Source organism: Siniperca chuatsi, linkage group LG16 (genome assembly GCF_020085105.1).
Source record: "Siniperca chuatsi isolate FFG_IHB_CAS linkage group LG16, ASM2008510v1, whole genome shotgun sequence".
Classification (NCBI taxonomy): Eukaryota; Metazoa; Chordata; class Actinopteri; order Centrarchiformes; family Sinipercidae; genus Siniperca; species Siniperca chuatsi.
Genome location: NC_058057.1, coordinates 14,716,014 through 14,734,346, shown reverse-complemented (window position 1 = coordinate 14,734,346; position 18,333 = coordinate 14,716,014). Strand labels below are relative to the sequence as shown.

At 41.4% G+C, this 18,333-nt stretch overlaps 2 protein-coding genes across 2 annotated transcripts; one reads left to right on the top strand and one right to left on the bottom strand.

Annotated features, from left to right (window-relative positions):
• Positions 1–1,104: 1,104 nt before the first annotated feature.
• On the bottom strand, positions 1,105–3,602 carry fosab (v-fos FBJ murine osteosarcoma viral oncogene homolog Ab). Its single transcript, XM_044168391.1, has 4 exons — positions 3,295–3,602; positions 2,632–2,865; positions 2,407–2,514; positions 1,105–2,289 (listed from the first exon to the last, which is right to left on the bottom strand). Exons 1-4 carry the CDS (start codon positions 3,427–3,429, stop codon positions 1,615–1,617), a joined length of 1,152 nt encoding a protein of 383 aa, XP_044024326.1. The 5' UTR covers positions 3,430–3,602; the 3' UTR covers positions 1,105–1,614.
• A 5,353-nt stretch (positions 3,603–8,955) lies between these two features.
• si:ch211-153j24.3 (proto-oncogene c-Fos) lies at positions 8,956–12,185 on the top strand. Its single transcript, XM_044168392.1, has 4 exons — positions 8,956–9,241; positions 9,796–10,011; positions 10,631–10,738; positions 10,916–12,185. The coding sequence occupies exons 1-4, from the start codon at positions 9,113–9,115 to the stop codon at positions 11,609–11,611; spliced, it is 1,149 nt and encodes a 382-aa protein (XP_044024327.1). The 5' UTR covers positions 8,956–9,112; the 3' UTR covers positions 11,612–12,185.
• The last annotated feature ends 6,148 nt before the right edge of the window (positions 12,186–18,333 follow it).

Sequence of the window (18,333 nt, the reverse complement as noted above, 5' to 3'; positions counted from 1 at the left end):
ACACTAATTGCACGAAATGCACATCTTAAGTCAGTTGTATGTGTCTGGGAAAACAACACATAAGCCATATCAGTCACAGGAGTTATTCTGAGCTGGCTGTGAATGGAAAGAACCTACACTAGGTCTGTCTACCTGCTGCATTAACAACCAATGGAAAAAGATAATATGCTAGACTATTTTTGATTTACGTTTTTGGATCACCATCTTCCAAATTAGGTATTTGTGACCTATACGCATCATTCAAGACATTGTATGTATTAATCTTGGCCCCGCTGTGCTTCCAGTTGAGGTGGACTTAGTGTCTGTCTGGTGGAAAGGAAGGAAGCGTTTTAACAGGCAGAATAAAAACACCACTTTACACCCCAGTCCATTTGCACAAAGTCCAAACTGCTGTCTGTGCCTTTATGAATTTTTTCTGAGGACTCTTTTCTTGCATTATGCTGTAACTCACATGTACGTCTTTGGCTGTGAGAGGTGATACTTTGACGTATTCAAACCTTCCGAGTGAAAGAATAAATTAAACCAACGTAGATCGTGGTTAAAATGTTGCTTTCGGATCTCTCTTTTATAACCATGCGTGTGCAGCGGTTCTCTTGCAACGAGCACGATTACAATTAGTGAAGCAATGCACCGCGTTTTTGATCTTTCGTACAGACATGCCAATAGTTAAATCAAATGTCTCTGGAGAGACAACCCAGAGACAAGTACTTAGATGTGTGTGTTTTAGCGGAAAAGGGTGTTTGACCGAACAGCCCGTGTGCTTTCTGCTGGCAGGCAGCAGCAACGCGTCCTTGTTGCATTCTCTATTTGGGCACGGAAGTAAACGTCATCGCGCTATGCTTGCGAATGTAAAAAAATGGAAAGAACGCACTGACGTCAGAGCCCTGACGTATAGTTAACCCTGGCAACAGACGGAACAATAAATAGAGCCAGTGGAGGTGCAGGAAAAACACCGCTATCCCTTATAGAGGCTAATTTTAGACATGATTTTAATTATCTGTTGAATGCCACTGGAGCTGCTATTCTATCTCACTGCTAGTTATACATCTACTGAGAAAATGCTTATGTATGTGTGTGCACAGAGAGCCAGAACCACACAAATGATTGAATTTAAATATCACTATCTTTATTTACATATGTTAAACAACATTCATCTTTACTCTCCCTGTAAAAAAATAAATTGAAATTTCATAAATTAAAACACTAATGTTTTCACAGAAAACTTCATCCAAGATAGACCACTCAGACCATGGTTAAGACAAAGCACGTCAGTTTTTAGTTTCACAAACGGTACACAATTACTCTCACATTCCATCAACCAGGAAATAAATTGGATCAATAATAACTATTGCTCAGAAGACACATCAACACTACAACAATTTATCCAGCACCATAAAATCATATATGAACTCAAATGACTAGGTGGTATTAGTTAAAACATGCTTTTTAACTTGCTACATTGGTGTAATAGGCAAGTATAGATAAAGGCAAATAAAATCATAAATAATTAGCTTCCTGGTACAAGTCCATTCCATAGCCCTGTGATCTGCACATCTATCTCATAAATCAAGAAAGAGTGCTTGACGGGAAGTATTATTGTTTTTGGAAGAGTCTTTAAAGGGCCAGCAGGGTTGGTGAGCTGAGGGAATCAGAGGACTGTTCGTTGCTGCTGCTTCCTCTCCTGTGGGCGACGCCACAAGTGGGGAAGGTCTCTGCCTCTGGGAAGGTGAACATAAAGGAAGACGTCAAGGTGGTGCAGGCCGGTGTGCAGGTCACCACAGGTGTGCACAGGGGCTCAAAGTCACCGTTATTGGCTGAGGTGTGAAGGGGCTCCCAGTCCTGAGTTGTGTAGAGGGAGTTGGACAGGTCGACCTCTGGCACTGACCGCGCTGTCTCCATCTCCGTCTTTGTCAGCAGATCCAGAGACTCCTCCAGGACGGAGGCGTCCAGGTCTGTCATCTTGACCGTGCTGCTGGAGATGGTGGCGGTGGAGAGGATGGAGCTGCTGCTGGAGAAGATAGAGTTGGAGGGTGTGGTGAAGGTTGGCTGGCTGGAAGCAATAGTGGATGCCTCTGGCATGGTGGTCTGTGGCTGGGAGGACACCGCGTTGGAGAGGCAGGGATGGGCAGGAGAAATGGAGACCATGGAGAAGTCCGTGTCCAGCTCTGAGGGGATTTTGCAGATGGGTTGGTGGGCGGCCAGGATGAACTCAAGCCTTTCCTTCTCCTTCATGAGGTTGGCAATATCGTTCTGCAGGCTGGACTTCTCATCCTCAAGCTGATCGGTCTCCTGCAAGGGGGAGAGAAATAGAGGACCTGGCATTAGCTTGGCTGTTGGATAACACTGCTAGTAGTTGTGGCGAGAAATACATTTTGATGAATGATGGTAAATCTGTGGCATACTTACAGCTTGCAGAGTGTCTGTAAGCTCTCGCCTCCTGTTGCGGCATTTTGCTGCTGCCTGCTTATTTCTCTCTCTGCGAATTCTTTTCTTCTCATCCTCCTCAGGTGTGATCTGCACATAATACAAGAAAAAGTTAAGCCTCCAACTCTATGATAATTAGGTACACTGTAACATGGAAGTTACTACTTGTTATGTAACACTTGAAGTACATGGTCAGATAATAATTACCTGTTCCATTCTGCCCCTCTTGGTAGAGTTGTGAGCCTTGGATGCTGCAGACCTCATGGCTGGTCTTGAGTAAGCAGGGCTGGGGCTGGGACTGGAGCTGTAGGGGTGAGCTCTGTGAGAGGGGGCCACTGAGGAGATCAAAGGCTGGACCATCCACTGCAGATCCGGGGTTGTCGAAATGGCTGTGACAGTGGGGATGAAGGAGGCACTTGATGCTGTCAGGTCAGTGAAATCCTGTGGATAATGAAGCAAGAGGATCATCAGTACATTTGGTATACTTTCAGGAGGGGGATGCAGCATTGCAGGGTGTCTATGAATGAAGTAAGGGGTCTATAAAAAGCTGGGCGGTTTAAAAATATCCATATGATGTCAATTATGACGTTACACTCTCTCTGAGGAGTTTCCAGGTGGATGAATGAAGCTTGCTGTGCAGGCAGGTCAATAGGCTATTTCAAGCACAGCTCATAATAGCATACTATTATTTGTCAGGCACCCTATATTTATTATTTAAAAACTTCATGTTTAAGCTTTATGAGAATAATTTAGTGAAAATGAGCTCTATCTTCCCAAGTTCTTCCTTGCATGCCAAACATAAACAAATACATGTAAATATCATATAGACTACATTGTAATAAAAGCTGAATAATATTTGACTGGACATACCTGAGACTGGGGAGATCCCATGCTGGAGTAAGATCCCGCTGGTGACGGGTAGTATCCCAGATTGTCCCCGGACGGGGAAGCGGTGCTGCAGCGGGAGGAAGAATCGCACTCCGTGTTGAAAGCGGTAAACATCATCGTTCCCAAAAAAAAAACGAGTAGGAAGATCCAAACAAAGTCTACAGAGGGGGAATGTAACTTTGAGATGAGGAAATCCTTTGAGTAGGTTTGTGAGAAACTCTAGTTTCACTCCCGATCTCCTTTCTCCCTTCGTTGCTCTGCTACTGAAAGTTTGACTGCCAACTGTAGCAGCTCGGAGCCTTTTTATAGTAGAGAATGACGTCGGCAAGGGGGAGCGCTCCATACCCGACACCGTGAGGAGAAAAACACCAAAACACGGACATAACAACGCAGCAATAATGCCAACTATTGCTTGTACACAAACAAATAGACTAAAAGTTGAATATGCAATGCCAATTTATGATGTTTGAAGTTGAAAAGTAACATTTAGATATATTCTTTTAAGCTCACCCTCAAGAAATGGAATATTCCAGAAACGGGATCCCCAGTACGTAATTTTCCATATATGGTGCATCCTGTTAAAGGGGCGGGCCTTGCTGGGAAATACACCATCAGACGTTATGTAAGACAACAAACACAGAGGCTGCTGTGAAAACTGAAGAACTGGGATAATGGTCAGTAAATGTACATCCTACAAATCAAAGTACATCAAAGATAAATTTGAACATGCAGATTTGTCTGTTCTGAACTACGTGTATCAAACAAACGCATCAAAACACACACTGTGTGTGTATTTGTATCAAGACTATGAACATACAGGACTGTCCACAACTGTTTTTCGTTTTTACCTGTCTTACTGAGATAGCCTGTAGCTCGCTGACAGAGTTGTCACTTAGGCATAAACATATTTTAGTTTTCCATAAACCTTTATGGAAAACCAAAATACATTCACACTTAAATAAGTTATGGTTTGAGAAACTCTTGCAGGGTCAATCACGTATTGTGCTATTGCGTTAGAAGTCTTTCAGCATCAAAGATTCAAAGTTTTTTATTTGACATATAGGCTATGCTCACACAATATGAGCAGTGAAATGCAGGGTGGCTACAGTCACATATCAACTATTACATACATATTAAACATATTACATATTAAAACTAAGATTTGAAAGGTTGGACGTGAGTTTTGAAAGTGCGGTTTTAAAACAAAAATAGAATTCAAACATTTGAAGATATGATTTGAATGTCTGAAATATTGCTCGACTCCTGCAATGTTCAGTGTTACAAATGCACTGTTTAGCCTGCATGCTACAGTCTGGAGTACAAAGCCCGACTCTCGTCAGTCCAAATGTAAGGGTTAGGGATCTTTCTGTTCACAAATGTGTATATCACCAGCATTGTAGGTCTGAATGTAAACTAGAACCTAAAGAGTTCTAAATAATCTAATAAATGTCCCGTGCCCGTGTTTGTCAGGTGAGGTCCTCCATAGACTGATTCGACAGTCACCATCAACAACATGGACTACTGAAGAACCTGGATATAGTCACAGTCTCCCACTGTTGTCTCCAGCAGCACCTTTTCACGGACAAACCTTCTTTCTTTTACCATGAGTCTGCCTGACACAGATCCATCCTATCTGAGTACTGTAACTATCAGGTCAACCTCTCATCTCCGCCAACTCAACCACTTACATGCCCCCGACCCCACCTGCTCTCACCATGGCAATATGCAAATCCCCAGTGTCATCCCCACTCTGAACACACCGGCTCGGTGGAACTACTCATCCAGACTCCTAGTGTCCCCTAACGTGGACAACATCGTCTGGCCTGATGGAGCAGCAGGCCAGGAATCAGTGCCAGCATGCTGTAGCAAATGTTTCCCTCCCTTGTCCTATAAAGAATCAGCATGAGGAGGGTTTACACGAGACAATTATTTAATCATTTTCCATGATTGCATTAAAAAATGTATGTATGTAAATGTAAAATATCTGAAAGGAGTGTGTTCAGTGTCTGCAAAGCAAGTTTCAAATCTTTGAAGACACAGATGAACATTGTAATGAAGCAATTATTATTATAGACATTCAAATCTTATTTTTGAACATTTGAATCCTGTTTTTCAGTTTTAAAACCATAGTTTACACTTTCAAAATTGTAATCTTATTTTTAATGTTTTGATATTTGACGGTTATCCAACCTCACATGTGGCATGCTTTTTAGTGTGCAAAAAACTCGACAATTAGAATTAGAGTAAAAATAAGAATTAGGTAAAGAAATGCGGATAAAAAATTTGAGATAAAAACACATGTATGTAAATGAAACACTGTCTTTCTATTTATTGGCAGGGGACAAAGGAATGTGCCTAATTCACGTGACAACTCTATGTAAACTTATGCCAGGAACACCACAAATTCATGTCAGAGCAGACAGCAGTTACATCTGTATTATGCCCTCAGGCAGTGCTTGTACCTTTTGCGTGTAATCCAAGCAAGGGTGTGTTGAATTGCACAGCAAGCTGATAACTGGTTTGCTATGTGTACTTTTCCAAGTCAGCAGTTTGCTTTTCTCAGGGGTGTCCAAGCTTAATTGTAAAGGTCTTCCCCTAAGACTGTGGTAGAGGGAATCCTCCTGCCTCTCCCTTTGTGATTTGCATAATGAGCTACATGAATCCCTGAAATGCAGGTTTGACGTTGAGCCAACGTTCATACTTTATATTGCTCTTCAAATTAATTGTTTAACTGAGTTACAGTATTGCTTTACAACATTTTTTCATTCTAATGAACACCCTTTTTCTGTTAACTAGCCCTTAATGGAGGCCTACATAACAAAGACCCCAATCCAATTTCACTAGCATTTTGCTGGTAGTTTTTTGTTATTGATTTAGCATTTATAAAAAAAGATATAAACAGACAGAGAACAAAGCAAAAACTGTGGCCACAATAGTCATTCGTACATTCACAAAAGTTGCCTTAAGTTTTCCTCTTTTTTTTTGCATTCCTAGGGGCTTTATTAAGCAGTCCCCATGTACAGGCTACAGACCGGGCTGTAAAATACATAAAATAGGTATTATAAATGTTGACATGGCATTAATAAAGGTCTAAAGTGTTAACAATTGTGTTATTGTGCCAAAGTGCATCAATCTAGGTTAAAGGAGGTGTGTTTTGTTTCCCGCGCTCTTGTTTTGGTGAACATTACTGGTTGTCATGGCAACACTCCACCCCTTCGCGTCAGTGACGTCCTCATTTTGCATAGCAACAACGATCGTTTGTGTTGTGACGACGGATCACTCAACGAAGTAAAATAAAACCGGCGTCAGCGAATGGCCCCGAAATTTCTGGTTCCTGGAAACAGTGGCAGAGTGAGCCCTCTGTCCGTGCTGTGGCTCTCAGACAGCGCTCTCTCCACGGTGTCTGCGGAACAGCGGAATGAGACGGTACACCAAACAACCCGTATACCGTATTTTGTTTGGCTGGTCGGCAAGAGCAGCAGCTTCCAATTCAGCAGCTGACCCAGACTATTTGTTTTGAACAATGTTTTTTAGTTCTTTAGAGGTAAGAATAGACGTAGCCTGATAACAGAAATAAAAGTTCACAATAAGCATGTAGGCCAATCGGTGACCACAATAATTTAGTTGGTGACCATAATAACAATAATCGAAAACAATATAAATCAATTAACTTGCAACTACACAGATGGTTAATTAGCCCAATTCTTCTGTTTATGTAGGCTAGACGTTTTTATTCCACCCTCGCTTTGGCACTGTAGGCCTAAACGTCCGTTTCCCATGCCGACAAAGCCCTGTTGAATTGAACTGAATGCACGGATGAGATGAGTTCACTAACTTACATTTTAGGGAAAGTACTTTGCACTAATGTAATTTTAGGCATTCAAAATGTGCCCTACTGCATGTTTATTTTATTTTGTTTTATAACGAATCTTTAAAACAATTTCTGGGCAATTTCATTTTAGCCAAAGTTTCATTACATAGCAGGGGTGAAAAGAGCACAAAAAACACTGATGTCACTGAGTCTAAAAATAAACTTCGCCGGTCTGAGCACATTCATGCTCAAGTTGCTTTGATGAAAACAAGTCTTTCAGCTGTTGTGAGGGGTGTCTGCAGTTATGTCCGACCTTTGAACCCTTCTGGTCTTGAGCCGCCGGCGACTGAATAGGCTCAACCCGACCACCTAATGAAGTGCCGGTAAATAAGCCCAGAGGGGGCTGTGACTGCCGGGAAGCAGCCGGGAGCACAGCCCCTTTGAGCGGGGATAGGCCCCTTCTATTCACCATCTATCGCTTTCACTTCAGTGGATCTGTGAGGTCATCTGAATACCTAAATATAGCATGTCCAGCCTATACAATCCCTTTTCTTATAGGAGCTGAATTAGGCTGTGCGGGAATAACGCTTACATAATTGGTGCCAATAAACTGCATCAACACAACTGATTAGTCTGTGTGGAAGTGGAAGAACAAAAGCAGTGGTATTGTCTCATCGATGATCATCAGGAGGAAATCAGCCACCAAAATCAATCAATCAATCAGCCTAATAGTCTCCTTTTAGAAAAGCAGACGCCTATTTTTAATTATCTGCAATAACCCATTAGTGTGATGTTACTATGATCAGGCCTATTAAATGCATTTACAGATCTATTCCTGCATCAAAAGCTGTGCAGCCTACATGCTGTTCTCGTACTAAAACGATGGGTCAAGTGCAGGGGTTTGCCCTCCTCTTCGTGTCCTAAAAGTATCGCATGTGGTCATTCCAGGCGCAGCTAATGACGCTGTTATAGACAATGCATGACGGGTGAGCCTTTTAGCGCGTGTTTCACTTTCTTTTGTGACTGTGAGTGAGTGGCCCACACACAGCCACACGTCCGTCTGCGCGCTCTCTGTGCGCCACAGCGCGCCCCTGTCACCGGAAACACCATATATGGCTCGATCGGCCCATTCGGCGATTGGCTGCTTTACTACAGCGACAATTCTGTTGCTGGAGCTCTATTTATATGCAGAGACAGGTGAAAGGCAATGTGATATATGGATGACACTTTATTTAGCAGCTCATAAATAATCAGCCGGTATCAGCTGTGGGCATTAATTAAAAAATTCTGGGTCTCATAATATTGGTCCAAATTATAAATTGGGGCAGCTGTTTCACTTTGTAGGCATATATAGAGTACAGCAGCATTGTTCTTATCTGGGCTATTCGGAGGGGACATAGAAACACCAGGTTCACTGCTCTAAACTGTTTATTAGCCAAATATACCTACTGCATTGCCATCACCTCCCTTCTCCTGCAAGAGCATTTCTGTTGTCACGAATGCGCCGGTAGAGTTACATCTCGTGAACATATGTGGACATAGAGGGGAGCATAATGTATATGATGCAGATGCTGCATACATGAAGTGACGTAGTTCATTCATGGCGATGGGCACCTTGTGCAGGCGGGGGTGTCACTTATTATATACTCGTTATTTTTTGATATTTGAGCGGGCTAAATAAAATGAGTAAAAATGAAAAGGCTGCTAATATTAGTGTTCAGACATTTCCCGGATTTAATTGTTAAATGGGAAAACATCTGCTCGTTTTTTTCAGCTCTTACCTCTCCCTCTGTGAAATGGTTCGGTCTCACCACACAGATTTCATTCATAAAATTCCAGCTCACTATAAAAGGCGGGCCTCTCCACTATCTGCACAGTTACCATTTATGAACCTGGCAAATGGAATATAGCAAGGCGTTTAGGCGTCAGTTTTCTACTTAGAATAGACAGACTATTCTATCTTTTTATGCAGAGATTTTAGACGAGAACATGCATCCAGACTCCAGCACTGAGTTCGACTCATCGTCCAGCTGTAGCACAGCATCGCCTGGCGGGGACACCCCTGGGTGCAGCCAGCGTCCTCCTGACTCGCTTTCATCATCAGTGGACAGCGCCAAGGTAGAAGCGGATCCGATCATGCAACAATTATCCTCACAAAACGAAAATTTTGCAGAATAATTCATGCATAAGGCTAATATAGGTTGCAAAAATCTAATATACAGGTAGTACAAATTGTTCACACATATCCAAGTACATTTCATAGACTAGTCTTTTCTTTAACAGGATTACTGCCCCGTGCTGAAAATGATCCTAAACAAACACATAAGCAAGCTCTACAGCCTCCATGCATCTGTGGGGAATCCGTAAAGACAGCGCAGGCGTCTTGTTTCAGGGAAATGGCTTGTAATGTACTTTACACAGACCTGCCTTGGTGTCTTGGTCGTGACCTTTAATTTTAGAGTGATGATGATGATAATGATGAGGATGTGATGAGAGGGCATGAAGCTGATTTTGATGGATTGATTTCGTCTTTTTTGGCATTCCTCAGTCAAAAGATTGATGTACCATTTAGGCATATCTAAAGGTCAGACACGAACGTGGTTCCTCATTCATCAAAAGCCAAATTAGTGTTTGACTGCATGCATATGGATGTCTGATGTGGGTTTTTCCAGGATATTGAGACCAGTGCAGCAGACTCCTTTGCTCCGACTGTGACTGCAATCTCAACCTCGCCGGATCTAAAGTGGATGGTGCAGCCGACAGTCATCACATCTGTCTCTTCGGCGTCCGGCCGCGCAAAGACTAAAACTCACGGCGCGACCCAGTCATCCTCCCCGGCAGGTGCAAAGAAGGCAAAGCCCTCCAACAGGATAGGGCTGAAAGACAAGGTATGCAAGAAAACAAGGTGGGGAGGGGGTAATGAACTGTCAGTTTCAGAAATAACGTTACAGGTAGCCAATCAATCAATCAATCTAACCATCCATCAGTCAGTCAATTAAGCAATCAATCAAGGAGTCCGTATTGTTCTTCAGTTATATTCTATTCCTCCCCACGACTCCTTTCCACAGATAGAGGTTAATGTGAAAATTGAGTTATCGCGATATGTTTTCAACAGGTCGTGAAAGAAGATGCAATTGTTTTTACTGTTAAAGTCAAATTAACGCAGCGAGTACTAGAGTAAATGAATTACTGCAGGGAGTAGCGCGCGAGGTGACTGGATTACGTCTAATTGGAGCAGCGAGTAATTACTTTCGGAGTAACGAGCACAGCACTGTTTATGAATGGGATGGGAAATTGCATAAAAGTGCGCGTTCACGTGCTTGACTAGACCGTGCCAGTGGTGCAGCATTTTAACGCCTGAACTGGATGACAGTCTGCACCGACCAGATCAGTATTCCCAGCATACACTGCAACGAAGATTTGAAATGGTGTTGAAGAGCCAACTGATGATATGGCAAAACTTAGCGGGATGCGCATTTTAAATAGGCTATTTCTGATTGATTTTAGCCTTCCAAAGAGGAGGAGGAGAGGAGGAGGATCAGGAGGGAGAGGAACAAAATTGCTGCAGCAAAGTGTCGTAACAGACGGAGGGAGCTGATAGACACTCTGCAAGCTGTAAGTATGCTGTTTTATGGAAACATTCACACAGCACATGCACACATTACTGTGTGACGTGTCACTTCAGATAACAGGCGCACAGCAGGGGTGACTGCAGAGCACCATAGGGCAGCAGTGTTTTCATGCTTCCCTCATGCCAAGTCCTTTTTCTGATTTCGTCTCTCCTCACCTCAGGAAACTGACAAGCTCGAAGACGAGAAGTCCGCCCTCCAGTCGGAGATAGACGACCTGCTGAAGGAGAAGGAGAGACTGGAGCAGGTCTTAGCCTCCCACAAACCATCCTGCAAACTCCCTGCAAATGGTGATGAGGAGGAGGATAATGAAGATGATGTTAACACAATGCTGCAGGATCCTCCGGCCTCCCCACAGCTGCTGTCCATCTTAGAGAATGGAAAAACTCCAGAGAGCAACACAACCATTGGAGAAGCCCCTATTGGTCAAGACATGGACAATGTCCCTTACATCCCTGCGGCAGCCATTTTGGGGAACTCCAACATCCTCCTGTGTTCGAGTGCAGAAGAGGAGGCTCTGGAGGACTTAAAAGCAGATGACCTGGATGACTTGGTGCCCAGCCTAGAGATGGCAGTGACTTCTGAGATGGCTGCATCCGTCCCTGACATAGACCTGAGCGGCCCCTTCTGCCTCTCAGACTGGGAAACCCTGTACAAGTCTGTGGCAAACGACCTTGAATCTTTGAGCACACCAGTCATGTCTTCCAGTCCCACTTGTAGCAATTATCGCACAGTGTTTTCCTTTAATTACTCTGAGATTGATTCCTTGGCTGAGGGCTTTGAGAGCCTCAAAGGCAGCCTCGGCGCGTCAGAGTTAATGAAAGATAGTCTTAACTCTCCGACACTTCTGGCCTTGTGAATGCAAATAAGTTATGCAATGATACTGTAATTGTATTCTAACCAGCCAGCAAGCTATGATCTCTCTCTCAAATAATCTTTTGTAGTGTGAGTTGTTGATGTTGTGTAAAACTCATCAAAGGTTGTGTAGATGACATGTTTTCTGTGACTGTAACAGGGTTGACTTCTTCCATACTGTTGGTGCAATTCTCTATGATGAGAGGCTATGTGCTGGTAACAAAAATGCATGCAAAAACAAGTCATCGGTAATCCAAGAAGCGGTGGTATCTTGTGTTTTTAAAAATCCCTAAATGTGATGTGAAGTTATGCTCAATAGCCTAATGTATGTGTAATACTGTTGACAAAGTTGTGTTGTAAGTGAAAATAGCAGGGTTACTAATGTGTAGTGTGTAGCTGTAACATCTTGCTGTAAGATGTCCTTCTAACTTGACATTTCCTTTCAAGTGTTTCCATAAAAAAGATCACGTCGTGTATTTTATCAAGATGTATTTTATGACATAGTTTATTTTTTTACTTATCAAAAATGATCAGATGCAAAAAGTTGTATAATGCTGGAAATAAAATTAGAAAAAACAAATGTCTTGCTGTTGTTGTCATTCGGTCGGGAATATTTATTTGAATAAACAGTCTCCTCCACAGGGTTCATTTAGTAGCTGTTCTGGAGCTCAGCTTTTAAGCCAAGGTGGACAAGAAGACCTTAAGTGCTCAGGAAAAAAAAAATCAATTGAGCAAAATACATTTGTCAAAGAAGATCATGAGATATGATCAAAAGCTCCAGAACAGCTACTTAATGAACCAGTGAGGTGTACATTTTTTCTGACCACTTCTCATCATAACGTGTCTCACCTCGTCTCTTCACGATCATGTGACATGGCTGAAAGCTCCAGGACAGCTACTAAATGGACCCTGTGGTGAGATTGTTTTCTCAAATGCTGTTTCCAAGGTCAACAACGAGCTCTGAAGCTGCAGCTTTTAAGCACAACATGGATGAGAAGGGCTCAAAAAATAGAAAACGGAACATTTAGGCTGCAATCCCAAGACAACTGTTCAGTCTCCAGCTACTGATAATATGTATGCAATATGCAATGATAGCTTTAGAAAATGTACTAAATAGAGTAAAGAAGGGGGGCACGAATGAACTTTGAACCTCGGGAATATTAATATTTTCAGCTCGGTATCAGTGCGTAAAGATGTCAGTGTGCCTATTTTTGGATTCAGGATTACATAAAGCACAACCATCGGGGACTGAATCGTGTTTAAAATGAGTGGGAGCAGCAGAAACAGCAGGTTAATTATTTATTCACAGCTCGTTCTCCACTGTTGTCACGGTCATGGGAATCCGATTCTACAGCAGCGCAGTGCGTGCCGTGCGTGACGTCAACACGCGTTTGCCGTATCGTTTAACTTCCCTTGACCATGTTTGGGTAATTGCAGTTGTTTTGTTTCCATGGCGACGGGTGTCATATTTCGGGGCTGGAGGACGTTACCGGAAAAACTCGAAGCAGAAGCGAGCAGGAGTGTTAAACAGTAAACAGACGAAACTCTCTCATCAGATACAGAGCCCGGCATCACGTGCATGATGGTAATCGGTCTAATAAGTAATATAGCGGTGCCAAAGCCTTTCTCGGAACAGCAAACGGGGCATTTAATGACCACAGCCTGTTTTGGTTTCAGTCTTCAACGAGCAAATAATGTTTCAAGGCAGCAATAACACCGCAGTGGATGCACTTAATGTAACCACATTCAGCCCAAACCAGTACACTGTATTCATTTACGCATGCCAGAAAGCCTCTTGGACGTGTTCATGCCGACGTGAGAAGTGCAGTCTTTCTTTTCATCAGTAGGGGGAGCTACAGCGCGAGCGGTGCCAAGCACCAAACAGCTTCTCCTCATGTTACCGGCCGTGTGTGTGCGTGATGTCTTGGTGCCGGCTATTTTAAAGTGATGATGGATGGGCCTGTCAACAGCTCTGATGTCTACTGACTCACTCTCTGTCCACTCCACTTGTTCCATCTTAAAACTCTTGTGTGCCCAGCAGTGTGATGCTTCTCACCTCCATAGCCTGTTTCAGAGTTGTAAAATGTCACATAGCTAGAGTTGTTCACAACCAACCATCAAGCCACAACCTTACTGTATGAGAGGTGAGCTGAGGGGGAAGAGTTTTTACTTTCAGGGTGGGATTGCCTGCTTTTGCTCTCAGCGGTTGGGGAAGTATTTATTTCTCTTACTTTGACTAAGAAAAAGTATATGAAAGTACCACATTCAAAATTTTACTTGTGGAATTTTGAAGCTATTCAAAAGGTATCAAAAGTGCAGCAGAATGGCCCCTGTCATTGTTATTTTAATGTATAATATATTCTTTTAGTGTATTATGTACATGTATGATGTATTACGATGTGTAAGCAGCATTTGAGAGGGTTGTTTAAACTATAACAATACAACACATTTTATAAACTCATCACAAAAGAGAAGTAAAATCTGAATCTGCAAAGTATATTAGCCAGCTATAGCTGTCAGATAAATGTAGTGAAGTAAAAAAAAAAAAAAACATGATTTCCCTCTAAAATGTAGTGAAATATAAGTACAAAGTGGAAATACATAGCATGAAAACAAAATACAAGTAGCTCATACTTGGGTATATTACCCTGGAGTCAGACTGAGTGTGTGCATGTAGCAGTGGTGGAAGAAGGATTCAGATCTTTTAGTAAAAGTAACAATACCATGGTGTAAAACTATATCATACATTCAGAATGTTTCTCAAGTAAAAGTACAGAAGTTTTAACAGCAAAATGCACTGAAAGTATAAAAAGTAAAAGTACTCGATAGGCAGCAGAATGGTCCCTGTCAGTTTTATATTATTACTCTGTACTACTAGCACTACTATTACTGTAGTGCTGGATAATTGTTAGTTAGTGTCTAAGCTACTTTTAAATATTGCAGCTGGGTGACGTTGAGCTATTTTAGTTCATTTGTATGCTTTTGGGTAAAAAATATATCAATTGTATTTTATAAACTGATTAAATATATTTTTTCCATGTAAAATCTTAACATGCAAAGTATCTATAGTTGTCAAATTAAATGTAGTGAAATTAAAGTCCTTATATATTATATATTTCTCTTTGCAATGTAGTGTAGTAGAAGTATAAAGTTTTATAAATACTCAAATAAAGCATAAGTACCTCAGAATTCTACTTAAAGGCCTTACACGCCCATGTTACACCCACACAGGTGTGTGTGGGTGTGTTCAGACTGCTCATCGATTTCCTGTTACATTAGTTGCACCTGTGTGGACGGGACAACTTTCGCCTTTATCTTTATTATTTATTCATGAAATTTGGTGACCTGACATAATTCCCATCATAACTCCACCGTATCGAAACCTGAGCAGAGGTCTAATCGGCCAGAATATTAGAAAACACCCGTGTGTGTGTGTGCAGGGCCTTTAAGTAGAGCACTTTAATAACATTTTGACTTGTTATAGTAGGAAAAGCACAGCTGTTACTAATAACATTAACGATGGCTCCATTCTATTCAAGTGCCCCAGTAAGTCATGACAGTGAGCCAGCATGTAGGAACCTGAAGGAGCTAAATGGAATTCAGCCAACATTAATTTTTATTAATTAAACCTGTGCTTGTTTTAAATTAGATGTGAACTGCTTTTGGAATTAGGAAATGGCCTATAAGGGTTTACTTACTAATAATAGTAATAAGATGATCTACTCCACCGTCACGTCTCATTATGTACTGACTGCACAACTGTAAGCATGTTAATTGTTGTTTATGCATATGTATGTGTTTTTATGTGCTTTTGTGTCTGTATAGCACCTCGACCTATATGAAGTATGCATTGTAAAACATTGTCTTGACCTGACTAATTAATAAAATAAAAAACATGCAGAAGTTTGAAGGGCGGCCTCCCTGCTCACTACAGTAATGTATCAGGCTGAGATTACTCCCAGCAACACCAGCACCCTGTAATATGTCTCACATTGCCTGGTTACAGATCTCTAGCTTTGTATTATTTGTTGTGTGCTCACTGTTTCCACCTCTGTTATCTCATCCTCATACACCTCCTGACCACTCTTTTTCCTGCTTGCTGTGATATTCCCAAGGAAGTGCTATATTTACAGGAATAAATCAGTGTCATACGGATTTGGGAAGAATGGACCACGTGACATGAGTAACGCTATGAGAGAGCAACGTTGTAACAGTGCCAGAGATGGTGCTGATATGTACATGAACTGAAACAACACTGTTCCAGGTTACAACTGGAGATCTTCAACGATACAATAGGAAGAAAAAGATATTGTGCTGTTTTTCACGACTACCATACCGTTAAATTAGCATCGACATGTTTAAAACTGCAAAGAACAAAAGAATGTGCTTTTTATTGACTTTGATACTACGTAATACCGTGGCATGACAGCTGACAACCTGTTGTTGTGAGAGGGAGATGAAGATGAAGAGGGCGAGGGTTTAAAGTCAGCACCAGCATGCAGTTGGTGCACTAAGTGATTGATTTGATTCCTGTGAATGGAGTCTATGGGAGTCTGCTACAGCATCACAATTTAATCCATTAAGAAGGGCATGTGTCTTATCTGTGTATGTGAGTGCGTTGCATACACAAGAGTGTGCTGTCATGAGTCATGCACGTGTACAAGGCGAAAGGGGAAAGTTTTATAGTAAAATATACATGTTTCTGTTGAGACTGATTGTATTCATGTACAGTAACTTTATACATGTTACTATTTCACTGTGTTGGTGTGTGTGCATCTATGATTTATTATTTGTTCACTGATCTACTTCATATATTGTTTTATTTGAGTAGCATGAAGGGAACTACAAAACAAAATGTCATTATACAACCCTGTGTTGTAAAATGATCAATAAATCTATCTTGTATCCATTCATGCCAACTTGTGCACAACTTGGAGTAGTGCATCACTGAAGATGAACTGACTATGACCAAAAAAAAGTTTTCCATTCGCTCCTAAACCATTGTCAGAAAATGGGAAATATCATTCTGTAGTAATACACCATTTCCAACGTAGAACATCTGTCATACAGTTTTAAATAACCTGACTGAAAAGGGTCTTTACAAAAGACGCATTTTGACGGGATATACAACTGTCTGAGATTATTTTAAAAAAGGAAGGAAAGATATTAAACGCAACGCTGGTAAAAATAAAGTTTGTCTACAATGTCTGCAGTGAGGCAGATGATGAGTCAGGATTATGTCTGGTTGTGTCTGGTTTGCTGGGTATTTCCCAAAGATGTGGTGTTGGATAATATTACGACAAAACACTTTAATTTAACCTGCAGAATTTAATCAGGTTGATCCATGAGAAAAGAGGACTGACTTGTTTACGTCTTATTTAACTAGGCACCAGGAATGTAAAGCATGAAGGAGACGCTGGTGTTTTAGCATCAAACGTTATTACAAATACATGTGTAAATATCTGTCTAAAAATTAATATATAAAGAGACAGAAATATGTAATGCTTGGTTATGCAGAAAGCAGTTTCATTGTTTTTTCCTTGACTACTGACGCCCACACAGCGAGAACTCTGCATGAGTTTGGCAAAGCTGCAAAACCACCAACTGCACTCCCTCTCCATTCATCATCTGGGGAGCTGTTGGAAAGTGTACCCAAGACTATGTTTTAATGCAAAGGCTTTCTGGAAGACTGGAACAGACAAACATAAAGATCTTGATATGTATGTTGAGTTATGATTCTGAACTTTCAAACAAGGCAAAGGAACTACGAGCTTCAAACACGTTGTCACTGTCACATCCTGGATCAGACCCTGCTTTTCTACAACAGCAGTGTTTCAAGTCACTTCTGTGTATTCTTACACGTTTGCAACTCGTTTCTTTAAAGATAACCTTTTAAAAGAAAAACTTTTTGTCGAACAAGTTAACATGCTTCACATACTTGATCTGCATATTCAGACTGGTATATTTTTTCAGAGTGTTATTATCAAGGCTTATTGTTCTTGGCAGGGACAATTCCCTCTTAAAGGCTTAAAGTGCCAAATGGGCCTGCACCATGTGTGTTCATGTACTGAGTGACATTTCTGGCTGCCTTCCAGCAGGCACAGAGGAATTCAGCTATAACTCTACACCTGCGAAGGGAAAACCGCTGAATTGTCTTGACTAAAGATGTCCAGGACCCTCCTGTGTTATGAAATATGTCTGCTTGTTGGTTCAGTTCTGCTTTATTAACCCCAAATGCCTCCCCTAAACTTTGTCAACTATGTTAAGAGCGACTATGACGCACAGCCCCCCCCCAACCTCCCCTCAGATGCGAGACATAAATCACAGCAGAACCAAATTAGAATCTAAAAAAAGGAACAGAGTGGGGTATTTTGGTGAGCTTCTAATAACTCAGCTGTTTGTTCTAGGTGGAACAGTTGAGATGGCATCGTGTAGAACCCAACTGAGCCTCAGATAATGGTAAAGATAAAAACCTGAGATATAATAAAAGGTGCACAGGAGAATGGGTTGTTCTTTCTCAAGTTGTACTTGATTCAAATGATACTACGACACACTATTTTATTGCAATTTGAGGATAACACCACCAAAAATGTTGTTTTTGGATATTATATTGCAGCTTAGTTGTGACTTTGTTTGTGATATTTGTAAAGAAATTCACAGGTAGAGTTTTTTAAGATTTTAACATCATTTATATGACTATATCCAAACCAAACAATACATTCTAGT

Excerpts from the sequence above, each read along its gene's own strand:
- fosab (XM_044168391.1), bottom strand. The coding sequence starts at position 3,429 with ATGATGTTTACCGCTTTCAACACGGAGTGCGATTCTTCCTCCCGCTGC. Across the intron at positions 2,866-3,294 it reads TGGGATCTCCCCAGTCTCAG|GATTTCACTGACCTGACAGC; the intron begins GTATGTCCAGTC and ends CATTATCCACAG. Across the intron at positions 2,515-2,631 it reads AGAGGGGCAGAATGGAACAG|ATCACACCTGAGGAGGATGA; the intron begins GTAATTATTATC and ends TATTATGTGCAG.
- si:ch211-153j24.3 (XM_044168392.1), top strand. The coding sequence starts at position 9,113 with ATGCATCCAGACTCCAGCACTGAGTTCGACTCATCGTCCAGCTGTAGC. Across the intron at positions 10,012-10,630 it reads GGATAGGGCTGAAAGACAAG|CCTTCCAAAGAGGAGGAGGA; the intron begins GTATGCAAGAAA and ends GATTGATTTTAG. Across the intron at positions 10,739-10,915 it reads TGATAGACACTCTGCAAGCT|GAAACTGACAAGCTCGAAGA; the intron begins GTAAGTATGCTG and ends TCCTCACCTCAG.